The sequence below is a fragment of the Heterodontus francisci genome, chromosome 1 (assembly GCF_036365525.1).
Source record: "Heterodontus francisci isolate sHetFra1 chromosome 1, sHetFra1.hap1, whole genome shotgun sequence".
Lineage (NCBI taxonomy): Eukaryota > Metazoa > Chordata > Chondrichthyes > Heterodontiformes > Heterodontidae > Heterodontus > Heterodontus francisci.
In genome coordinates, this window is record NC_090371.1 from 63,943,530 (window position 1) to 63,970,106 (window position 26,577).

The 26,577-nt window shown below is 45.7% G+C and overlaps 1 protein-coding gene across 4 annotated transcripts in view; it reads right to left on the reverse strand.

The window, feature by feature from the left end:
- The window catches only part of il11ra (interleukin 11 receptor subunit alpha), a 180,783-nt gene that overhangs the window by 36,938 nt on the left and 117,268 nt on the right, over nt 1–26,577 (reverse strand). For all 4 annotated transcript variants that reach the window (XM_068031332.1, XM_068031309.1, XM_068031320.1 and 1 more), the window contains one exon: nt 6,921–7,087. In XM_068031332.1, coding sequence (XP_067887433.1) covers nt 6,921–7,087 — 167 coding nt within the window. The remainder of the gene's footprint in view (nt 1–6,920; nt 7,088–26,577) is intronic.

Below are 26,577 nucleotides of genomic sequence, written 5' to 3' on the forward strand. Positions count from 1 at the left end.
TCGTTTCCAGTGCCTAGGTCGATGCCGGGTGGTCCGTCCGGTTTCATTCCTTTTTATAGGCTTTGTAGCGGTTAGATACAACTGAGTGGCTTGCTCGGCCATTTCAGAGGGCATGTAAGAGTTAACCACATTGCTGTGGGTCTGGAGTCACATGTAGGCCAGACCAGGTAAGGACAACAGATTTCCTTCCCTAAAGGACATTAGTGAACCAGATGGGTTTTTACAACAATCGACAATGGTTTCATGGCCATCATTAGACTAGCTTTTTAATTCCAGATTTATTAATTAAATTCAAATTCCACCTTCTGCTGTGGTGGGATTCGAACCCATATCCCCAGAGAAATACCCTGGGTCTCTGGGTTACTAGTCCAGTGATAATACCACTACGCCACTGCCTACCTAGCTGTTAACAGGCCTCCTAAGGGCCTCAGTTGGCCTCTGGGTGGGAAGGCCGTCTTCGGCCTATCCCGCCCTCGACAAAATTGCATTGTGAGGGGAAGGCAACAGGCCCTCCGCCCCCCTGTCTCCGAACCCAACTCGGCCGGGGGGGGGTGCCCAATGTGTGCCTTTAAAGATGTTACATTTGACCTGAACTGTGGTGTTAAACATGTCCGTAAAATCAATTTCCACAAGTTCCTCTCTCTTATTCCCTTAAAAGTATTTTAAAATAGTACAACTTTACAAGAAGTGTAGGGAATCTAGTAAAGGAAAAGGAGTAGCATTAGTGATTCAGGATGAAATTAATTATATAGTAAGAGATGATACAATGAGAAGTAAACAGGCAGTGGAGACTTTATGGGTAGAATTAAGAAATAGAAAATGACTTGAGATTGTAGTGTATAAACTCCTGGTAGCATCTGTGAAGTGGTAGAATATATTAATACAGATATTAGAAAAGCAAATAGTAAAGGCAGAGTGGTTTCCATGGCGGATTTTATAGATCAGGATAAGTAGGCAAGCTCATATCAGAATTTTTCTGCAACTGTATTTCCTGCAACCATCAAAGGCACAGGCCATATTAGATTTAGTAACGAGTAATGAGCCACGTTTAGCTAACCACCTAATAGTGTGTGAACATTTATCTAATAGTAACCACAATATGATCAAGTTCAAAGTTGCGTTTGCAAGGGAGAAACGTGAAACAACTAAAATACTAGATTTTGGCAAGGTTTCCCTGAACGGCATGAGACAGAGACGGCCCACAGAAACTGGTTCAATCGGTAAAACAACAGATGATCAGTGGGAAGTGTTCAGAAAAAGATTTTATCATGATACAGAACCAGTTTATACCATGAAAGAGCAAACAGTTTACTTGCCAAAAAAAACAGCCATGGATGTGTAAAGAGATAAGGGGGCAATATAAAACTAAAAGTAAAATGATACAAACATGCAAAAAAAAAGATACTGGCAAAGGATACAAAGGTCAGCAAAGGGTGACAAAACAGATAGTAAGAATTACAAAAAGGGAGTATGAAAAGAAATTTGAAAGGGATATCAAATCAACACAAAAAGAACTTTTACAATTTTATTAGGAAAAAGGGGATGGTTCAATCTGGGCCCCTTAAAACTTTTATAAATGAAAATAAAGAAATGGCAGACATTGAATAATTACTTTCTGTCAGTATTTACAGTACAGGAAGAGGATAGTCTGCCGGTCACCCCAAGAAAACTAATATAGAGTCAGCAACGAGGGGGCCTAAATTTCAAATGTTGGCAGGGTCAGGACCTAGTGTGGGCACGATTTAAAAATCGCAGTCCACAAAGTCATCTCTGGATCCCAACGCCTGAGGGACAGTCTGCAATATTCAAAGTGCGGGTTGGGGGTTGGGGGGGGGTTGGGGGGGGGGGGGTGGGGAAAGAGAGTGGTGGCAGAGGGCACGGGGAAGCCCAACGAGATCCTAAAGGAGTTTAATAATAGGCTGGGGAGGTGGGCACTGCAATTTTTAATGGCGATTTCGGTGAACACAAACAAACAGTCATATTAAAATTTAGTTTAAAATATCGGCCCTCTGGTATCCTGCGCCTAACATGCACAGTACCTCTGTTTTGGCTGTTTCCACCCTGTCTCATCCCTTCATGCTGCTGGCCCTCTGAATTGTTGTCTGCTCACTTCGGCAAGGCAGCAGGAGCCCCTATCATGGCTGCTGCTTGTCTTTGTCGCTGGCGCCAGGCAGGCAGCTCCCGCCTCTGGAGGCGCTCAATGCCACTATTGGGCCCCAAGCCCGCCTCATGCCCAATTAGGGCACTGGCATTTAAAAACAGCATCGCGTGAGCAATGCAGTGGAGGTGCAGGGTAAGGAACCGGAATTCATCCTGACATCAGGGTCCCGAACCCGCTTTGAAAATCTGGCCCAGGGACTCAACATAATTAACGTTAGCAGTGGAGAAACTGATAATGCCAAAATGACAAAAGCCCAGGTTTTCATCCCAGGATTTTAAAGGAAGTAGGTGAGAAACTGCAATGCCCTAAGATCTTCCAAAGTTCTCTCAATTCAGGAACCATTCCTTTAAATTGGAAAATTACACATGTCACTCTACTACTTAAGAAAGTTGAGAGATGTAAACCAGTTAGCCTAACATCTGTTTTGGGAAATTACTAGATGTCTATTATTATGGATAGAGTGACTGAACCCCTTGAAAATTTTCAGCAGATCAGAGAGAGCCAGCACGGATTTGTAATGGGTAGGTCTGGCCTGACAAATCAGATTGAATTTTTTTTGAAGAGGTGACTATAGTAGTGGACAGGGGAATGTCCATAGATGTTATTTATATAGACTTCCAGAAGGCATTGGTTAAATATCTGTTAAGAAACTATTAGCTAAAGTTGAAGCTAATGGAAATGAAGGCAAATTATTGACGTGATTAGGAGATTGGCTGAGCAACAGGAGACAGAGGGCTGAATTTTATTAGCGATATTTCGCACGGGGGCTCATTTAAACGGAGGGGACGGAGCGGCCACCCCCAATGACATAGAGGGGGCGGCCACTCCATCCCCGGCAATGGTGTCAGGTGCCACCACGCCAGCACCATTTTTAAAGGGCTGCAAGCCCTTAACAAAAATTTGAATGTTTAAATAGAATACTTTGTTAATTTTTAAAAATAAAAATCAAAAGTAGGAGGCCCTTTCCCAAACCCCCCAATGATTGTTTTATATGCCAATATGACAGATATTAATTTTATTCCCACCATGAACTTCCCCCCCAACCTTGTCACTTTTGCCCTTCAACCCCTTTCCACCATCCCCAAAGCCAATAAAAAATGTTTTCCCCGCTCCCCCCCACCCTGATTATTGCAGTCCTCCCCCCCAGTGTCTTGCCTCGAAATTCCATATGGATTGCGGCCGGAGGCCGTAAAATTTCCATGGAGCGGCCGCCGGGACCAAGTAAGTTCATTTCAATATTTATTCAGTTAATTTTCATATTGAAATGAAGCCCCGTCGCTTTACGGTGGGGGTGCCTCTCCGAGGCCTCGCTGCTGCCAGTAATATGCGGCGGGGCCTTCTTGGCATTGTGGGTCATGGCGGGCTGCTCCCGCAAGCATTCTACGGGCCTCCTCGCCATGATCCATGACATCAAGTGCTGGTAAAATTTGGCCCAGAGAGTAGGGATAATGGGAAACTCTGATTGGCAACATGTGTCTAGTGGTGTGCCACAGGGATGTGTTGGGGCCTCAACTATTTATTGTATTTATTCATGGCTTAAATGACAGGATAGAGAGCCACATATTCAAGTCTGCAGATGACATAAAGATTGGCAGCATTGTAAACAATGTAGATAGGAGCATAAAATTACTAAGAAACATTAATAGGTTAAGTGAATGGACAAAGCAGTACAAATGGATTTCAGTATAAACAAGTGTGAAGTCATCCACTGTGGACCTAAAAAGGATAGAACAGAGTATTTTCTTGAAGCAGTGGAGATCCATGCACATACATCATTAAAATGTAATTGAAAGGTACAAACTAATCAAAAAGGCAAAAAGAATTAAAATACAAGGGGTTAAAAGTCATGCTACAGCTATAAAGTTTCCTGGTTGGACCACGCATGGAGTACTGTGTTCAGTTCTGGCACCACAAGTTAGGAAGGATACACTGGCTTTGGAGGAAGTGCAGTGTAGATATACTAGAATGATACCTGGACTCCAAGGGTTGAATTACGAGGAGAGATTACACAAAATAGGCTTGTATTTCTTGGAATTTAGAAGATTGAGGAATGATCTGAACAAAGTGTTCAAGATGTTAGGAACTGCTGGGGTAGATAGAAACTATTTCCACTGATTGTGGAACTTGGAACTAGGTGACATAGCCTAAAAATTAGAGCCAGGCCTTTCAGAGATGAAGTTAGGAAACATTTTTACAAGCAAACAGCAGTACAGGTTTGGAACTCTTCAGCACATGGCAGTTGATACTAGGTCAACTGCTAATTTTAAGTCTGAGATTGACAGATTTCAGTTAAGAAAAGGTATAAAGGGATATGGGAGATGGGTATTTGGAGTTAGGTTGTGGATCAGCCATGACCTCATTGAATGGCAAAACAGGCTCAAGGGGCTAAGTGGCCTATTCTTATTCCTATGTTCCTATCATCTTAAATTATCTGAACAACTGGGGCAAGGGATGGGGTTGGGGTAGGAGTGAGAGTGAGAGGGAAGAGAGATTACACTGCATTCTAAACATGATCTGGAAAACACAGCATCAATAGCAGCAAAATAAGTATTCATTGTAGCATGAACCTGTTACAAATTAATGGGATAATCAATTTTGGATGTTGGAAGCTGGGTCAGTTATCAGTTTGTGCCAAGTTGTGATAGTGAATACCTATTCTAATTACCAGAGAGTTCAGAAGTGATCTAAAACTGGTTTGTAAACCTTAGTGTGGCAGTTTGCTGTCAATATTGAAACTGAGTAAATAGCTACCAAAGTGTGCTCAAACACTGGCATTTTATGCAAATTGAAAATTGCTGCTACTCTGGTTACATATTACTAATTTACAAGTTTCATGTCTACCAAAGAAACAGCACCACAAAAATAATAAAAATGATTCCATTCAGCTGTACAATCAGTTAAAACTAGGCAAAGCATGCAGGACACATGCTCTGCCAACTTGCCTCCCAAAATGGCAATTGGATTCCCATGACTCCTATGCGTGTCGTAGGACCCCAATTTACATATTAAAAGGTCCTACCACCTGAAACAGTCAGGCATTCTTGCTCCTTTCAGCTAAACTGGAAGCAGGAACAAGGCAGTAAGTTTTTAACATGCGGTTTTCAGGGGCACCAACACAATGTTTCTGCCAACCTGAGAGCCAGTGAAAATCTCGCCCCTGACCTTTCAGCCAGTGGGCAGGCCCTCCACTGCAATGTAAAATTCCGGCCACAATGACAGGTTTTCTTATAGGTTTGAAACAGAAGATTAAATATTTATTGAACAATAAGCACCCAAAATGATCACACCACCACCCATGCACACATTCCCTCTCACATGCACACTCAAGACAAGATAGGTAGAAGGTAAAGAGAAAGAGGCATTAAGAGTTCAAGGTGTAAAAGTCTGCTGTTTTCAGGGAAAACCTGTGGGATCCTCTTGGTAGGTAAGCTTTCAAAGTTGCAGGCCTGTTTGCTGGTTGTCTTGCATTTGTTAAGATGTTAAATTCTTCTGGCAGTCAACTCTTCAATTTGAAGATGGTGCTCGTATTTCTTAATTCAATTTTCACAGGCACAGGAGTTGTTTAAAAGTCACTCTTATTTCTCTGCTGCAGTTTGTTGCAAACTCATCTCAGCAGGGTTCAACTGTCTTAGTTGGTATTGATCTCACTCTCTCCACAAACCCCCACTCCCCTGCCCCTCTCAGCCTTGTGCTTGAATTGAAGATGGCTTTTCGATGTTCTCTCTGTGGCTGGAGATTTCTGGCTGATGTCTTGATGTTCTCTTTTGTTCAGCAAAAAAGGTTGTCTTTAAAGATAAAATCTTTAAGTTTTGCCCATGTGGCTTAGGTTTCAGTTCCTGAAGGACTGTACAATATCTTATCAAAATGGTTGCAATCAGAAGTTGAGGATTTTTTCACACTTTACTGTAGTGATTGTTGCTGATGGGGAGTCTGAGAGTGCCTTTGTTTGGCTCATTTTTGTGGATAGCTCACATCCTTCTTTGATGAGCTGTTTACAATTTCAATGCAGACAGGGTTAATGAGTTTTAGTTCTAGCAGACATGAATGTGTATTTCAGTGCAGGAGAAGGTAGATGCCATTTCACTGCCCTCCATCTTGTTGAAGGCAAGTGCATCAGTCGTTTAAGTTGTTTTTTTTTAATAACTCTATTTTTGTATTTCCATCGCTGCACTTTCCATGAGTGTGACACGGTTCACTCTTTTCCTTGGAGAAGGTTGAGAGGAGATTTGATAGAGATATTCAAAATCATGAGGGGTCTGGACAGAGTAGATAGGGAGAAACTGTTCCCATTGTTGGAAGGATCCAGAACCAGAGGACACAGGTTTAAGGGGATTGGCAAAAGAATTAATGGCGACATGAGGAAAAACATTTTCATGCAACGAGTGGTTAGGATCTGGAATGCAGAATTCAGGACCTGAGAAAGTGATGGAGGCAGGTTCAATCGAGGCATTCAAAATGGAATTGGAATATCTGAAAATGAAGAATGTGCAGGGTTATGGGGAGAAGGCACGGAGTGGCACGAGGTAAATTGCTCCTTCAGAGAGCCAGCGTAGACATGACGGGCCGATTGGCCTCCGTCTGTGCTGCATTCACTCTATAATTCCATTCTATGATTCTACCTGTGTATCATTGCTACTGGTTTAACCAAGCTATGGAAATACAAACAAAGTTCCCATTTTACCATTATTGTATGATGTTGACATCATATTACATTTCAACCAAACTGGCAACAATAAGATTGGTGACAAACATTACTTACCAATGTCCAGTGCCACTATTTCTAACAACGTTGTCCTGTAGCCAACAGGGTTGATTGCAGTTATATTTATAACATATGGCAGGGACGCAAAAATTTGAGGATTGTCTATTTGGCAAATATTGCTAAGCAAGTCCACAGGACAGTTCCAAACTTTGCTGCTTGGATCCCTGAAACAACAAAAAAATTACCTAAATCATTCCTGGTGGAGGTTGCAGGCTGAAATTCTAAAAGCATTATGTTTGCATTTCGTAATGCCTCACTTTTAGAGCTTTATAGGTCTATCAAACTCATGAAAGATCCCTTGTAGGTAAATGATACCTGGAACAGCATGATGAACAACAGAGCAATGTTTGAATCAAATGCAAGATTTGGCTCCCAAGTCTGAAAGCTCAGAACTACAGTTCATCATCAAGTGTATACGAGCTCATTTACAGTGCATTCACACTACAAGTTTGTTATTAGTGCGAATCCAAAAATTACTTTGCAAGACACTAAACCTAGGAGTATGAAGGCCCAAAGATACTCCAAAACAAAGCAAAATGACAACCTCTGCTTCAGAGAGCCATATTCACTTTAATTCTGGTAGCAGATCAGGCCTGGATACCCAGATTCAAGTTAACTTTATGCTATAACTTGCACAGAAAGAGCTTCACACTGGTGTTACTGGCACAGGTGATACACCTTCAAAGGCATTTCTTGAAAGCTTTCTCCCTGGAATTGGCTTCCCACATTTTAAAAGCAACCACTTCCTCGTAGTTGTAGATCCACAACAAATATATACCTAGCTGAAAGGCAGCAATATTTTCCAAATATGGCGAGCAGTGCAGTTCCAACTGTAATGCAGAGAAACTTTAATGCAGAGAAATGTAAAGTGATTCATTTTGGTAGGAAGAACATGGAGAGACAATATAAAATAAAGGGAGTGCAGTAGCAGAGGGACCTGGGTATATATGTGCATAAGTCATTGAAGGTGGCCGGACAGGTTGAGAGAGCGGTTAATGAAGCATACAGTGTCCTGGGCTTTATTAATAGGGGCATAGAGTACAAAAGCAAGGAAGTTATGTTGAACTTGTATAAAACACGAGTCTGGCCTCAGCTGGAGTATTGCGTCCAATTCTGGGCGCCGCGCTTCAGGAATGATGTGAGGTCGTTGCAGAGAGTGCAGAAAAGATTCACGAGAATGGTTGAGGGATGAGGAACTTCAGTTATGAAGGCAGATTGGTGAAGTGTGGACTGTTTTCTTTGAATAGAAGGCTGAGAGGTGATTTGATAGAGATATTCAAAATCATGGGGCGTCTGGACAGAGTAAATAGAGAGAAACTGTTCCCACTCGTGAAAGGATTGAGAACGAGAGGGTACAGATTTAAAGTATTTGGTAAGAGAAACAAAAATGACATGAGGAAAAACTTTTTCACGCAGCGAGTGGTTAAGGAGTGGAATGCACTGCCCTGAGAGTGTGGTGGCGGCAGGTTCAATTGAAGCATTCAAAAGGGAATTAGACTGTTACATAGAAACATAGAAAATAGGAGCAGGAGTAGGCCATTTGGCCCTTCGAGCATGCTCCGCCATTCATTATGATCATGGCTGATCATCCAACTCAGTAGCCTGTTCCCGCTTTCGTCCCATACCTTTTGATCGCTTCAGACCCAAAAGCTACATCTAATTCCTTCTTGAAAACATACAATGTTTTGGCCTCAACTGCTTTCTGTGGTAGCGAATTCCACAGGCTCACCACTCTCTGGGTGAAGAAATTTCTCCTCATCTCAGTCCTGAAAGGTTTACCACGTATCTTTAGACTATGACCCCTGGTTCTGGACTCCCCCACCATCGGGAACATCCTTCCTGCATCTACCCTGTCAAGTCCTGTTAGAATTTTATAGGTTTCTCTGCGATCCCCCCTCACTCTTCTGAACTCCAGCGAATATAATCCGAACCAACTCAATCTCTCCTTATAAGTCAGTCCCACCATCCCAGGAATCAATCTGGTAAACCTTCGCTGCACTCCCTCTATAGCAAGAGCATCCTTCCTCAGATAAGGAGACCAAAATTGCAGACAATATTCTGGGTGTGGCCTCACAAAAGCCCTGTATAATTGCAGCAAGACATCCCTGCTCCTGTACTCGAATCCTCTTGCTATGAAGGCCAACATACCATTTGCCTTTTTTGCCGCCTGTTGCACCTGCATGCTTACCTTCAGCGACTGGTGTACGAGAATACCCAGGTCTCGCTGCAAATTCCCCTCTCTCAGTTTATAGCCGTTCAGATAATAATCTGCCTTCCTGTTGTTGCTACCAAAGTGGCTAACCTCACATTTATCCACATTATACTGCATCTGCCATGCATTAGCCCACTCACTCAACTTGTCCAAATCACCCTGAAGCCTCTCTGCATCCTCCTCACAACTCACCCGCCCACCCAGTTTTGTATCGTCTGCAAATCTGGAGATATTACATTTAGTTCCCTCATCTAAATCATTAATGTATATTGTGAATAGCTGGCGTCCTAGCACCGATCCCTGTGGTACCCCACTAGTCACTGCCTGCCATTCGGAAAAAGACCCATTTATCCCTACTCTTTGTTTTCTGTCTGCCAACCAATTTTCTATCCATCGCAATACACGACCCCCAATCCCATGGGCTTTAGTTTTACATGCTAATCTCTTGTGTGGGACTTTGTCGAAAGCCTTCTGAAAGTCCAAATAAACCACATCCACTGGCTCCCCTTCATCAACTCCACAAGCTACATCCTCGAAGAATTCGAGTAGATTTGTCAAGCATGATTTCCCTTTCGTATATCCATGCTGACTCTGCCCGATTCTACCACGATGCTCTGCTATAAAATCTTTGATAATGGACACTATAATTTTCCCCACTACTGACGTCAGGCTGACTGGTCTATAATTCCCTGCTTTCCCTCTACCTCCCTTTTTAAATAGTGGGGTTACATGAGCTACCCTCCAATTTGTAGGAACTGTTCCAGAGTCTATAGAATCTTGGAAGATGACCACCAATGCATCCACTATTTCCAGGGCCACTTCCTTAAGTACTCTGGGATGCATACCATCAGGCCCTGGGGATTTATCAGCCTTCAATCCCATCAATTTCCCCAACACCATTTCTCTACTAATACTGATTTCTTTCAGTTCTTCTCTCTCACTAAGCCCTGTGTTCCCCAACATTTCTGGTATGATATTTGTGTCCTCCTTTGTGAAGACAGAACCAAAGTATGCGTTTAGTTGGTCAGCCATTTCTTTATACCCATAATAAATTCCCCCGTTTCTGACTGTAAGGGACCTACATTTGTCTTCACCAATCTTTTTAAAAATGAGGAATGTGCAGGGTGAGAGGGCGGTGGAACGGAACTGAGTGAATTGCTCTTTCAGAGAGCAGGTGCGGACACGATGGGATGAATGGCCTCCTTCTGCACTGTAACAATTCTGTGATTCTGTAAGTGTGCGTGCTTCCTGCCTGTCATATTGGAAGCTTTTGAGGCCATTTAGCATCTGAAAAATGGGCACCACAGGGTCTAATTTGCAGGCCACAATGTTCACTGAGCTCCTTCTTTTCAACAGGCCTGTTATCTTGCCAAATTTCAATAGTTTTGACATACATGATCTGGTCTCCCAAAGAGCTACACTCACTCCCTTTCATTAATCCATATTTCCCTAGGTGCTTCATTGTTTCCTCCCAGATGTGCTCCAATGTTTCATCTACTACAATTGTCAGACTTGCTGACCTGCAGCTCCCAAGGTTAATTTGTGCCCTTTTTAAAAAAATAAATTGCCATAATCTCTGCCCTTCCGCAATCACTATTCCTGTTTCCAATGAATTCCTAAAACTGTCCACCAGGATATGGTTTATTTCACTAGCCTCAAGAGTACTTAAATGCTTCCAAGAAGATTTACCAGAATGGTACCAGGGATTGACAAAGTAGACATAGCGAGGATGTTTCCTCTTTGTGGGGCAATAAGGAGGGGTAATAGTTTTAGGATAAGGGGTAGCAGATTTAAAACAGAGATGAGGAGAAATTATTTCTCTCAAAGGGTCGTGAATCTGTGAAATTCACTACCCCGGAGTGTGGACAACGCCGGGACATTGGGTAAATTTGAGGAGATAGACAGATTTTTAATTAGAAATGGGTTGAAGGGTTATGGAGAACGGGCAGGAAAGTGGAGTTGAGGCCAAGATGAGATCAGGCATGAACGTATTGAATGGCGGAACAGGCTCGAGGGGCTGAATTTCCTACTCCTGCTCCTAATTCTTATGTTCTTAAGTTCTTATGTTCTTATGAGGGAATTCAGTTATGTAGAGAGATTAAAGAAGCTGAACTTGTTCTCCTTGGAGCACAGAAAGTTAAGGAGAGATTTAATAGAGGTATTCAAAATTCTGAGGGGTTTTGATAGAGGAGATAAGGAGAAATTATTTCCACTGGAAGGAGGATCAGTAAGCAGAGAACATAGATTTAAGATAATTTACACAAAAGCTAGGTGGGAGATGAGAAAAAAAATTTTTTTGCATTGAGTTATGATGATCTGGAATGCAATGCCTAAGCGGGTGATGAATGCACTTTCAATAGTAACGTTCAAAAAGAAAAAGGATTATATACTTAAAAAGACAACATTTGCAGTGCTATGGATAAAGGATTAATTGGATAGCTCTTTCAAAGAGCCAGCTCAGGCACAATGGTCCAAATGGCCTCATTCTATGGATTGTGTATTTTTCTTTAGTTCTTTTGAAGTTTTAACATCCTCAATATTTCCATTTCCTTCCCTGAAAATTTCACTTCTACTACTGGGAAGGTATCATGAGGCTTCCACAACTATCCTAAATGACTGTGTCATTGCTACTAACATCTCTTGCCCACTTGACATCTTGCCTTGGAATCATGTACTGGTCCACCATTTCCTTAACCATCTGCTTGCTATGCATGTAGCCTTTCGCATTGCATTTCATGTACGCCACATTTTTAATCTAGTTTTATAGTTTAATATTCTTGATCATAGAATCATACAGCACAAAAGGAGAACAACCCCAGATTGTTCAGTCTATTCATGTAACTGTAATCCCTCATCCCTGGAACCATTCAAGTAAATCTCTTTTAGTAAATCAGTTTAACTTATTAACTTTATTCTTATATTCATATCTTTCCTCTGATCTACCCATCGATTTACACTTGAGAAAAATGTTTCTTTTCAAATCTTTAGTTTTCTTCTTTCCCGATCACACTCTTTTAAAGGTGGAATATGGTTACTCAGTATGCTGCAGTATGTCTCTCTGGTCAACATTAAGCAACACAGCGTGATATGATTTTCCAATTAAACATTGACTATTTTTGGATGAAATGAACATCTAAATAGGATGAAGTAGTGGTTTTACATCTGGCGTTAAAGGGTCAACATTTCTTCCCAAATCATATTCCATAATGAAGAGCCTCCTAGAAAACCTAATTAAAACAGATGTCTTTGAAATTTTAGCCAGATTAAGACTAGAAAAAGAACAGAATTTTAATTTAATTCCTTAAATTTTCTTCAGCAGGATTAGTTATAACAAACTACTGATTATTAGATTCTCAAATACAATACTTATGGTAGTGGTAATAACAATACCGATTAAATTAACTGCGATAACTACTTTTAATTTGTTAAAATGTCATTCATCAATTTTAGTGAAGTGGACACCTATTGAAGGATGCAGCAGACATGAACAAAGGCATTACATTCAGGCCAGCTTACTCTCCACTGTAGTTTCTTATTCTCCCTTACACTTTTTGTTAAAGTTATCCCAATATCTATTGAAGAGCAATTCCAAGTTCTCGTCACCCTACTCAATGTTTTATTCTCAGCAAAATAGTAGGAGTCAATTTATCCACAAGACAAAAGTAGAACAAGTTATTCTGAGAAAAGATAGCCATAGCAAATTAACACTCTAAAATGGCAAATGCAAAAAAGTAAAATTTAAGAAAAAAAAGGTGTGCATTTTGTTTTAAACTTGCACAAAGAACCTGTGCCAAATAAAAATAGCTAATGGCAGGAATGAGGATATAACCTTTTTTTAAACTTACTGATCAAGAGTTATCACATCTCATCACCCTTAATATATTCGGCCCTCTCATTTGTGAGCATTCCACTACAAAGACATTATGGGTGGAATCTTCCTGGTCCTGCCAAGGCGGGACTGGAAAGAATGTTGGAAAGGAGGTCGGCAGGCTGATGTGAACCGATCTCTGGCGGATTTTGCCAGAGGTGGGGTGAAACCCTTCAGGGCTACCCACCCGCCAGAAGCAGGTAGCCAATTTGGATAATTAATTACCCACTTGTGGGCTGATTGGGGACATCGCCGGGATCTTCTGGGCAGCAGACAGGCCCCCCACTGAGGCTGAGTCCCAGCAAATGACTGGAGGTGGCCCGCGAGGCCTCTTTTAGTTCTGCCCCCCTCACCGCCCAACAACCCACCAGAGCCATAGGCATCAGCTGGTGACAGCTGTGGTCAATGTTTCTTTTATAAAATTACAAACTTCTTCAGAGAATGCTTCAAGATGGAGGCGCCCTCGCAGTCCCCAACATGCGGCAGCAGCGCCCACCTCTGCAGGCGAGGCATGCATCATTCCAAGACTGCAGACCCTCTGATTGGGCAGTAGTCATGATAGCGGCCAACTGGGAGGCCATCTCCCATAAACTGCACCGGTGGGACATTGCCAGCAAGGGTGGGATCAGGACCTGGAAATGGTCCTGCCCACCATTATTTTTAAAGGGTATAATGTCCACCCTTTATATCTCTCAACTTAATTTTACCTATGTCAAATATTGCCTTTACTGTCTGGTTTCCCCCATTTCTCACCTTAATTTTGTTTTATCATTTCTGGTGGCCCCTATTCGGTTTCACTGATTAAACGGATCTCCTTTTGTTTTTTCTTTCCTTCATATATCTCTTTCAATAATGGCTTGCCTCAGTAGCTCTCAACAGATGTTACATGCAGACGAATGCTTAAAGCTTCACCTCTCAATTAATTTATTTTTCAGCTTCTCTCCCTTTACGATTTATCACTGCCTGTGCTAACCTTACTCCATTTTGGTTATCAGTACTAATCTTTTCAATATTTCCTGTTATTCCAATTTAATTTTCTATTTTCGTTCTCTGAACTAATTTCTTAGGATTCTTTAAATATTATTACTCAATTCACCATCTTTAGATTTATACTTTAGGAACAACAAGATTTTTTATTCTTTCACAGGATGTGAGCATCGCTGGCCAGGCCAGCATTTATTAACCATCCCTAACTGCCCTTGAGAAGGTGGTGATGAGCGAGCTTCTTGAGCCGTTGCAGTCCATGTGATGTAGGTATACCACAGTGCTGTCGAGAAGGAAGTTCCAGGAGTTTGACCCAATGACAGTGAAGGAACAGCGATATAGTTCAAAGTCAGGGTGGTGTGTGGCTTGGAGGGGAACTTGCCAGTACTGGTGTTCCATGCATCTGCTTGCTATGCATCTAGCCTTCCTTGCCTTTCTAGGTGGTGGTGGTCACAGATTTTGAAGGTGCTATCTAAGAAGCCTTGGTAAGTTGGTGCAGTGCATCTTGTAGATGGGACACATTGCTGCCACTGTGCATTGCTGTTGGAGGGAGTGAATGTTGAAGGTAGTGGATGGGGTGCCAATCAAGTGGGCTGCTTTGTCCTGGATGGTGTCGAGCTTCTTGAGTGTTGTTGGAGCTGCATTCATCCAGGCAAGTGGACAGTATTCCATCATACTCCTGACTGGTGCCTTGTAGATGGTGGACAGGCTTTGGGGAGTCAGGGAGTCAGTTCTTTACTGCAGAATTCCCAGCCTCTGATCTGCTTTTGCAGCCACAGTACTTATATGGCTGGTGCAGTTCAGTTCTGGTCAATGGCAACCCCCAGGATGTTGATGGTGGGGATTCAGCAATAGAAGTGCAGTTGAATGTCACAGGGAGATGGCTGGAGTCTCTCTTCTTGGAATTGGCTATTGCCTGGCACTTGTGCGGCACAAATGTAACTTGCACCTTATCAGTCCAAGCCTGAATGTTGTCCAGGATTTGCTGCATATGGACAAGATTGCTTCAGCATCTGAAGAGTCGCGAATGGTGCTGAACATTGTGCAATCATCAGTGAACATCACCACTTCTGACCTTATGATGGAGGGAAGGTCATTGATGAAGCAGCTGAAGATGGTTGGGCCGAGGACACTACCCTGAGGAACTCCTGTAGTGATGTCCTGGAACTGAGATGATTGACCTACAACAACTACAACCGTCTTCCTTCGTGCTAGGTACGATTCCAACCAATGGAGATTTTTCCCCGATTCCCATTGACTCCAGATTTGCTCCTTGATGCCATACTCGGTCAAATGCTGCCTTTATGTCAAAGGTAGTCACTTTCACTTCCACTCCGAGTTCAGCTCTTTTGTCATATTTGGACCAAGGCTGTAATGAGGTCAGGAGCTGAGTGGCCCTGGTAGAACCCAAACTGAGCATCAGTGAGCAGGTATTGCTGAGTAAGTGCTGCTTGATAACAACTGTCGACCACCCCTCCATCACTTTGCTGATGATCGAGAGTGGACTGATGGGGCAGTTATTGGCTGGGTTGGATTTGTCCTGCTTTTTGTGGATAGGACATACCTGGGCAGTTTTCTATATTGTCAGGTAGATGCCAGTGTTGTAGCTGTACTGGAACAGCTTGGCTGCGGGCGCGGCCAGTTCTGGAGCACAAGTCTACATTACTATTGCTGGAATGTTGTCCCCGCCAACACCCAACTTCCTTATTCCTACCTCCATAATTTCTTCTATTATTGTTCACGTTGTTTTCCCTCTGCGGTTGTGATATATTTAGATTTCATCAAGGCTTTGATACCATGCCAACAATCAATTTACAAGTCAAGGAGACACTGAAGGGCAAGCTTCTGGAGTGGACTGAAAATGGGTCAACCAGAGAAAGTAAAGGGAACTTGTTTGATCACTTTTGGGGGTCAGAGAGGAATTTCATTAGAGTTTTTTCCCCTAAATCGATCCAAGTATTTTTTTAAACTCTGCTTTTGTTTTGCCTCTCCTGTGAACTTGGATGGCTGGAGGGTGAACAAAATTTACAGAAAAAAAATCTGTAAAGTGAAAACAGCATGCAATGTTTCAAATGGGTAGGTATAGACTAAATCACAGAACGGCACAGTGGCTAGCACCGCAGCCTCACAGCTCCAGCAACCCGGGTTCGGTTCTGGGTACTGCCTGTGTGGAGTTGACAAGTTCTCCCTGTGACTGTGTGGGTTTCTGCTGGGTGCTCTGGTTTCATCCCACAGCCAAAGACTTGCAGGTTGATAGGTAAATTGGCCATTGTAAATTGCCCCTACTGTAGGAATGTGGTAGGAGAATAGTGGGGATGTGGTAGGGAATATGGGATTAATGTAGGATTAGTATAAATGGGTGGTTGTTGGTTGTCACAGACTCAGTGGGCTGTAGGGCCTGTTTCAATGCTGTATCTCTCTATAACTCACTGGAAATGAGTCAGAAGGCAGCAAATCTATTAAGATATTCCAAAACAACGAGGGATCAGCAACGTGTCCGTGGTACAAATTTTAAAGTCCATGCCTGGTAATTTCAGGAATGAGAAATTTCCCATCGACGACTTCTTTCCTTCCAGTTCAACTTCAAAAAAATTCACAGCTGCCAGGTGCTCAGAGTGTGAACAGCAGCTTCCGATCGCAGGACGGAATCCGCCGGAAAAACACAAACTTGTTCTGAGTTCGGAAGCCACTGTTCTCACTCTGAGCACCTGTCAGCTGTGAAATTGATGGTTGTGAATTTTTTTTTAAACTGACCAATCACAAAGCAGGACTGGGGAGTGTTCCCACTCTTTTGCAACGATCAAAGAGAGAGATAGAGGGATGGAGGAGAGCACGCGCTGGGCAGAGAAAGAGCGAGAGCACGGGGCAGAGAGAGAGAGACAGGGCGGGACAGAGAGAGAAAGAGAGAGAGAGCACGTGGTGGGGGGGGGAGAGAGAGCGCGGGGGGGTAGAGAGAGAGAGCGCGGGGGGGGGGAGAGAGAGAGAGCGCGGGGGGGGAGAGAGAGAGAGCGCGGGGGGGGAGAGAGAGAGAGCGCGGGGGGGGAGAGAGAGAGAGCGCGGGGGGGGGAGAGAGAGAGAGCGGGGGGGAGAGAGAGAGAGCGCGGGGGGGGAGAGAGAGAGAGAGCGGGGGGGGAGAGAGAGAGAGAGCGCGGGGGGGGGGAGAGAGAGAGCGCGGGGGGGGAGAGAGAGAGCGCGGGGGGGAGAGAGAGAGAGAGAGCGCGGGGGGGGAGAGAGAGAGAGAGCGCGCGGGGGGGGAGAGAGAGAGAGAGCGCGCAGGGGGGGGAGAGAGAGAGAGAGCGCGGGGGGGGGGAGAGAGAGAGGCGGGGGGGAGGGAAAGAGAGAGCGCGGGGGGGGAGAGAGAGAGAGAGCGCGGGGGGGAGAGAGAGAGAGCGCGGGGGGGGAGAGAGAGAGAGAGCGCGGGGGGGAGAGAGAGAGAGAGCGCGGGGGGGAGAGAGAGAGAGCGCGGGGGGGGGAGAGCGCGCGGGGGGGGGAAAGAGAGCGCGTGGGGGGGGAGAGAGAGCGCGCAGTGGGAAGGAGAGAGCGCGCGCGGGGGAGAGAGAGCGCGCGCGGGGGAGAGAGAGAGCGCGCAGGGGAGAGAGAGCGCGCGCGGGGGAGAGAGAGCGCGCGCGGGGGAGAGAGAGAGCGCGCGGGGGAGAGAGAGAGCGCGCGGGGGGAGAGAGAGAGCGCGCGGGGGGAGAGAGAGAGCGCGCGGGGGGAGAGAGAGAGCGCGCGGGGGGAGAGAGAGAGCGCGCGGGGGAAGAGAGAGAGCGCGCGGGGGAAGAGAGAGAGCGCGCGGGGGAAGAGAGAGAGCGCGCGGGGGAAGAGAGAGAGCGCGCGGGGGAAGAGAGAGAGCGCGCGGGGAAGAGAGAGAGCGCGCGGGGGAAGAGAGAGAGCGCGCGGGGGAAGAGAGAGAGCGCGCGGGGGAAGAGAGAGAGCGCGCGGGGGAAGAAAGAGAGCGCACGGGGGAAGAGAGAGAGCGCACGGGGGAGAGAGAGAGCGCGCGGGGGAGAGAGAGCGCCCGGGGGAGAGAGAGCGCGCGGGGGAGAGAGAGCGCGCGGGGGAGAGAGAGCGCGCGGGGAGAGAGAGAGCGCGCGGGGAGAGAGACAGCGCGCGGGGAGAGAGTGCGCGGGGAGAGACAGAGCGCGCGTGGGAGAGAGAGAGCGCGCGTGGGAGAGAGAGAGCGCGCGGGGGAGAGAGGGAGCGCGCGGGGGAGAGAGGGAGCGCGCGGGGGAGAGAGGGAGCGCGCGGGGGAGAGAGGGAGCGCGCGGGGGAGAGAGAGAGAGAGAGAGAGTGAGTGCGGGGCAGAGAGAGAGAGTGAGTGCGGGGCAGAGAGAGTGAGTGAGTGCGGGGCACAGAGAGTGAGTGAGTGCGGGGCAGAGAGAGAGAGCGCAGGGGAGAGAGAGATAGAGCGCAGGGGAGAGAGAGACAGCATGCGGGGGCAGGGAGAGACAGCGTGCGGGGGCAGGGAGAGACAGCGAGCGGGGGGAGGGAGAGACAGCGTGCGGGGGGAGCGAGAGACAGCGTGCGGGGGGAGGGAGAGACAGCGTGCGGCGGGAGGGAGAGACAGCGTGCGGGGGGAGGGAGAGACAGCGTGCGGGGGGAGGGAGAGACAGCGTGCGGGGGGGAGGTAGAAAGGGTAGAGAGGGAGAGAGGGGGAGGGGGAAGAGAGGGGAGGGGAGAAGAAAGGAGAGTGGGAGAGAGTGGGGGAAGAAAGAGGGAGAGAGAGAGAGGGGAGAGAAAGAGATCAAGATTACATCTGACAGATGAACATCCATCCGGATTCTCTGCATCGCTACATCAAGTGTGCAGGCAGACATTGACTACTTGTGCAAGCAAAAACAATGCCAGGTACTCACTAAATAGGGAGAATTGCATTTTAAATACGACTATGTTTTGATGGCATTAGGTTGGCTATACACCTTATATACAAATTAATTGCCCCATGTCTGTGGGCTGAGTCAATACTTTTGTCAAATGTCCATGGTGCAACATGTTGGTGCCTGTCCCTGAAAACAACATTAATGGAACTCTTTCCAATCCATCTAATTAATTATCTTGTGACTCATGTTCCTTCATTTCTTCAGAAAATTATGGACACATTTTAGTTCACTTAGCATGTTGGATCAATCTGCAGAAGCATGGAAGTAAATAGGACGCTTAACCAGAGACCCACTGAACTTTTCACAATGTGTGACATCAACAGCATCTCTGGATTGGGTGAAACCCTTCATAATACAGGTCAGTCTTGCTGTTGTATTGTAGCAATCAGGCTGCACAAACATTTACTCTCTGCAAACATACAGCTGGAAGCTAGCATTACAAGTTGTATATCAGCGTTTTATAAATACGCTCCACAAATAAGAGGAAAAATATAAACTGGCAATATTTGGTTAGTCATCCATAATAACGCTCTAGTGTCAATAATATAAATGCTTTTTCATTCTAAAGTTTAGTTTATGTATTTCAAACACACAATGGATTGGAAATTAATTCACACTGGAAATCGATATGAAGCACAAACTGAAAGTACAGGCCCGAGGCTTGCTGGAAATTAGGCCTTGTGCCACATCTATGTCAATCACGATACAGCTCAACAGTCCGGTCGCAGGATATGGAGCCAGCTTGCAGGTAAATCTTGAAGGGCAACTTAGAGCTGTACATGTCTGGAGGAGATTATGTCCAGAAATTGATTCCCCAAACTCTTATTTTCTCCCAGAAATATGCTGACACGAACCAATTTCTCTCCCTGTTTTTTTTTTGTTTTGTTCTTGGTAGGTGGGTGAAGTAAACAAGGCTACTTTTTTATTGAGCCATAGCTCGCATGGACTTGATTGGACGAATGGCCTCCTTTTGTGCCATAATATTCTTTTTTGTAGAGCAATACAGTCAGTCCCATTCCCCCCACTCGAGACCCATAGCCCTGCAAGTTTATTTCCCTCAAGTGCCCATCCAATTTCCTTTTGAAATCATTGATTGCCTCCACTTCCACCACTCTCATAGGCAGTGAATTTCAGGTCATTACCACTCGCTGCGTAAAAACATTCCCCCACATATTCCCCCTGCATCTCTTGCCCAAAACCTTAAACCTGTGTCCCCTAGTCCTTGTACCATTAGATAATGGGAACAGCTTTTCTTTGTCAACTTATCTAAACCTGTCACTATCTTGTACAACTTTATCAGTTCTCCCCTCAACCTCCTTTGCTCCAAGGAGAACAAACCCAGCTTCTCCCTTCAACCTTGTAGCTAAAATCCCTCATCCCTGGAACCATTCTGGTAAATCTCCTCTGCAGCCTGTCAAGGACCCTGACATCTTTCCTAAAGTGTGGTGACCAGAACTGGATGCAAAACTCTGGTTATGGCCTAACCAGAGCTTTATAAAGGTTCAGCATAACTTCACTGCTTTTGTACTCAATACTTCCATTTACGAAGCCCAAGGTCCCACATGCTTTGCTAACTACTCTCTCACTAAGTCTTGCAACCTTCAAAGATCTATGCACATGACGCTCAGGCCCTTTTGTCCCTGCGTGCTCTTTAGAACAGTACCATTTAGTCTATATTACCTCTCCCTATCCCTTCTGCCAAAATGCATCACCTCACACTTCTCTTTATTAATTTTCATCTGCCACTTGTCTGCCCATTCTGCTAGTCTATCTATGTCCTGTTGCAGTCAATTGGTATCATCCTCACTGTCTGCCACACCTCCCAAGTTTGGTATCATTGTCAATTTTGAAATTTTACTCTGTATTCCAAGATCCATGTCATTTATATATTGCAAAAAATAAAGCAGCGGTCTTAGCACTGTCTCTTGGGGAACACAGCTGTATAGAACAAAGAACAAAAGAACAAAGATAATTACAGCACAGGAACAGGCCCTTCGGCCCTCCAAGCCTGCGCCGATCCAGATCCTCTCTCTAAACATGTCGCCTATTTTCTAAGGTTCTGTATCTCTTTTCTTCCTGCCCATTCATGTATCTGTCTAGATACATCTTAAAAGACTCTATCGTGCCCGCGTCTACCACCTCCGCTGGCAACGCGTTCCAGGTGCCCACCACCCTCTGCGTAAAGAACTTTCCACGCATATCCCCCCTAAACATTTCCCCTTTCACTTTGAACTCGTGTCCTCTAGTAATTGAAACCCCCACTCTGGGAAAAAGCCTCTTGCTGTCCACCCTGTCTATACCTCTCATGATTTTGTACACCTCAATCAGGTCCCCCCTCAACCTCCGTCTTTCTAATGAAAATAATCCTAATCTACTCAACCTCTCTTCATAGCTAGCGCCCTCCATACCAGGCAACATCCTGGTGAACCTCCTCTGCACCCTCTCCAAAGCATCCACATCCTTTTGATAATGTGGCGACCAGAACTGTACGCAGTATTCCAAATGTGGCCGAACCAAAGTCCTATACAACTGTAACATGACCTGCCAACTCTTGTACTCAATGCCCCGTCCGATGAAGGAAAGCATGCTGTATGCCTTCTTGACCACTCTATTTACCTGCGTTGCCACCTTCAGGGAACAGTGGACCTGAACACCCAAATCTCTCTGGACATCAATTTTCCCCAGGACTTTTCCATTTACTGTATAGTTCACTCTTGAATTGGATCTTCCAAAATGCATCACCTCGCATTTGCCCTGATTGAACTCCATCTGCCATTTCTCTGCCCAACTCTCCAATCTATCTATATTCTGCTGTATTCTCTGACAGTCCCCTTCACTATCTGCTACTCCACCAATCTTAGTGTCGTCTGCAAACTTGCTAATCAGTCCACCTATACTTTCCTCCAAATCATTTATGTATATCACAAACAACAGTGGTCCCAGCACGGATCCCTGTGGAACACCACTGGTCACACGTCTCCATTTTGAGAAACTCCCTTCCACTGCTACTCTCTGTCTCCTGTTGCCCAGCCAGTTCTTTATCCATCTAGGTAGTACACCTTAGACCCCAAGCGCCTTCACTTTCTCCATCAGCCTATCATGGGGAACCTTATCAAATGCCTTACTGAAGTCCATGTATATGACATCGACAGCCCTTCCCTCATCAATCAACTTTGTCACTTCCTCAAAGAATTCTATTAAGTTGGTAAGACATGACCTTCCCTGCACAAAACCATGTTGCCTATCACTGATAAGCCCATTTTCTTCCAGATGGGAATAGATCCTATCCCTCAGTATCTTCTCCAGCAGCTTCCCTACCACTGACGTCAGGCTCACCGGTCTATAATTACCTGGATTATCCCTGCTACCCTTCTTAAACAAGGGGACAACATTAGCAATTCTCCAGTCCTCCGGGACCTCACCCGTGTTTAAGGATGCTGCAAAGATATCTGTTAAGGCCCCAGCTATTTCCTCTCTCGCTTCCCTCAGTAACCTGGGATCGATCCCATCCGGACCTGGGGACTTGTCCACCTTAATGCCCTTTAGAATACCCAACACTTCCTCCCTCCTTATGCCGACTTGACCTAGAGTAATCAAACATCTGTTCCTAACCTCAACATCCGTCATGTCCCTCTCCTCGGTGAATACCGATGCAAAGTACTCGTTTAGAATCTCACCCATATTCTCTGAGTCCAAGCATAACATTCCTCCTTTGTCCTTTAGTGGGCCAATCCTTTCTCTAGTTACCCTCTTTCTCCTTATATATGAATAAAAGGCTTTGGGATTTTCCTTAACCCTGTTTGCTAAAGATATTTCATGACCCCTTTTAGCCCTCTTAATTCCTCATGTCTGAAAACAACCATTTATCATGACTCACTGGGTTGAATTTTTGCTTTGGGGGTGGGTAACCGAAGCCGGGACTGTTTCCAGGTTCCAAAATGCCCCCGGGGAGGAAGCAGTCACTCTTTGGAATTTTGACTGGGGTGCCCCCTTAACAGGCATGAAGACAAGTTCCCTGTCCAATTAAGGGTGATGGGCAGGCTCATGAAGCTGAAGGACCAGAGGCCTCCAATTTCAGAGGAGCACCTGGCTGCAATAAGTAGTAAGTAACTGAGGGAGTGCTTCAAGCCCTCTCAGCTTTCTAAAAAAAAAAATTAAATTAAAAATACAGAAAGCAGCCAGGCCATCACTGTTGGGGTGGTTGGTGCAGGGAGAGTTATCCCTCTACAAGGCAGCCTTTGGCTGCACCTCCACCCAGGCAGGGAGGGAGGGCCTGTAGGCCTGTCTGGAGTGCTAGCACCCTAGCCTGGTGCTGGGTGCCTGCATTCTGGCAGTTGAACTGCCTCCTGGTGCCTGGAAAATCCCTTTCAGACTCCTTCATGTTTGGTTAACAAGGCTCTTAACGAGCCTAATTGGTTGCCTGTCCCGTGGTTGCAGGAGGCCTTGCTGGGCTCCAAACCTGCATCGACCAAAATGGTTGACATCTGGAATGGGGTCAGGAAACCAGCACACTAGCCAACCTTATAATTTTTGGGGCTCTCCACCTCCGTTCCCGACCTTGGCAGGGCTCAAAATGTCAGCCCACTGTTTTCTGTCCTTAAGCCAGTTTTATAGCCAAGCGAACACTGATCCTCCTATTCCATAAGCCTCAATTTTGTTAACCAGCCTTTTATGTGGAACTTTGTCAATCACTTTTTGAAAAATCCATATAGACAACATTTACTACATTTCCTTCAACAACCTTCTCTGTTACTTCATCAAAAATTTCAATCAGATCAGTCAAACACGATCTGCCCTTTACAAATCCATGCTGACTCTCCTTAATTAACTTGAACCTCTCCAAGTGCCTGCTAACTTTTTCCTGATTATTGTTTCTAAACCCTTAGCCACCACTGATGTTAAACTGATTAGCCTGTAGTAACTAGGAATGTCCATACACCCTTTCTTGAATAAGGCTGTCACATTTGGCATTTCCCAATCCTCTGGCACTTCCCCCATATCTAGGGAAGATTGGAAGATTATGACAAGCCCTTCTGTGATCTCTACCCCACTTCCCTTAGCAACCTGCGATGCAAGCCATTTTGACCAGGCGACTTATCCACTCTTAAGCATAGCCAGAGTTCCAGTACATCCTCCCCATCAATTTTCATTCCATCCAATACCTCTACCATCTCCACTTCTACCGATATTTCAGTAAACATCTATACAAAGTACTGGTTAAGTATTCCAGCCTTGTCCCATGCCTCTAAGCATACATCACCATTTTTGTCCCTAACAGGCCCCACCCTGCCTCTTACTACCCACTTACTAATTACATGCCACTAGAAGATTTTTGGGTTACTTTTTATGATAACTGCTATTCTATTCTCGGGCTTGATTTATGCCCTTGGCAGGGCCAGGATCGGAGGTGGGCAGACGCTAAAAATAGTCCCACTGGCCTGCGTGCTGGTGTCCTGCTCCATCCCACCCGTGGGCCATTTTTGCAGAGGCGGGATGGAGTGGGGGCTGGCAGCAGGGCTACTGGCAGGTGGCTGATCCAACCTGTTAAGAGCCTCTTAAGGCCAATTAAAGGGATTTTCAATAACACCATAAGACCAGAAGAAATAGGAGCAGGAGTAGGCCATTCAGCCCTTCAAGCTTGCTCCACCATTCAATGAGATCATGGCTGATTTTCGACTTCACACCATTTTCCTGCACTATCTCCGTAACCCTTGATGTTTTTAATATGTAGAAATCTTATCAATCTGTCTTGAACATACTCAATGACTGAGCCTTCACAGCCCTCTGGGACAGAGAATTCCAAAGATTCACCATCCTCTGAGCGAAGAAATTCCTCCTCATCTCAGTCCTAAATGGCCTGTCCCTTATTCTGAGACTGTGTCCACTGGTTGGTCAGTTCACCTCCAGGTTCCCGCAGGTGGCAGGGTCCAGTTTAACTGCCTGGAGGCGGCCTCCTAGCAGCAGACTGGAGGGCCAGTGCTCCAGCAGGCCTAAAGGCCCTCCCTGCATGTCTGAGTGCAACAGCATCCACAGGTCGCCCGGTAGAGAGGCCCCTCCCAACAGCGCCCCCCTCCCCCTCCCCCCACTGCCACCCCCGTTCCCGTAAGTGGTGGCCTGGCTGCAAGAGCTATCTTTTTTGTTTAAATTTAAGAAAGTTGGAGAAAGGACGCCTCCATTTTGAAGTACCCTCTCTCTTACTTATCTGCCATCACAGCCTGCTGCTACTTTCAAGTTGGAAGGCCTTTGATTGATCCTTCAGCTTCAAGAACCTGCCTGCCATCCTTAATTGGACGGCAAGCTCACCCTCTGGCCATTAATTGGCTGCTCTGGGGAAAATCACAATGAGTGACTTTTTCATACACAGCACGGGCTATTGACCAACATTTGAGCCTGATGGCAGGGTTCAGAAGTCCGCAGAGAAAATCCTGCCCCTCATATTCTTTCTTTGCCAGTCTTATTTTTCTCTTCGCTTCTCTTGTCAACTTATGTGCTTGGCCTGGTATTTGCTTCACAAATGCACCCTCTTTTTTGTTTCATCATATTCTCTATCTCCCTTGTCATCGAAGGAGCCCTGGATTTGTTTCCCCTGCCTTTCCTTCTTGTTGGAAGGTACCAAGCCTGTACCTGAAACATCTCCTCCTTAAAGATCACTCATTGTTCCATTACAATTTTACCCTTACTAGAGCCCCTCTCATCCCATTGAAGTTAGCCCTCTTCCAATTTACAAGTTCTACTTTTGATTGCTCTTGCTCTTCTCCATTACTAATCTAAACCTTATGATACAATGATCCCTCTTACCCAAATGTTCTCCCAGACACTTGGTCCACTTGGCCCAGCTCATTCCCCAGCACTTGATCTTAGTTGGACCAAGAACCTAATGGTCAAGGAAGTTCTCCTGAACACATTTCAGTTATTCCTCCTCCTCCTTTCTTTTTACTACATGTGAACCGCATGGAAGATGGCAGGATCCCCAAAGACACATTGTACAGCGAGCTCGCCACTGGTATCAGACCCATCGGCCGTCCATGTCTCCGCTTTAAAGACGTCTGCAAACGCGACATGAAATCCTGTGACATTGATCACAACTGTTGGGAGTCAGTTGCCAGCGTTTGCCAGAGCTGGCGGACAGCCATAAAGGCGGGGCTAAAGTGTGGCGAGTCGAAGAGACTTGGCGGTTGGCAGGAGGGGGCACAGAGGCGCGAGGGAAGAGCCAACTGTGTGGCAGCCCCGACAATCAAGTTTTTCTGCAGCACCTGTGGAAGAGCCTGTCACTCTAGAATTGGCCTTTATGGCCACTCCAGGCGCTGCTCCACACACCACTGACCACCTCCAGGCGCTTACCCATTGTTTAGTTTAGTTTAGTTTAGAGATACAGCACTGAAACAGGCCCTTCGGCCCACCGAGTCTGTGCCGACCATCAACCACCCATTTATACTAATCCTACACTAATTCCATAGTCCTACCAGATCCCCAACTGTCCCCTATATTTCCCTACCACCTACCTATACTAGGGGCAATTTATATTGGCCAATTTACCTATCAACCTGCAAGTCCTTGGCATGTGGGAGGAAACCGGAGCACCCGGAGGAAACCCACGCAGACACAGGGAGAACTTGCAAACTCCACACAGGCAGTACCCAGAATTGAACCCGGGTCGCTGGAGCTGTGAGGCTGCGGTGCTAACCACTGCGCCACTGTGCCGCCCTCGAG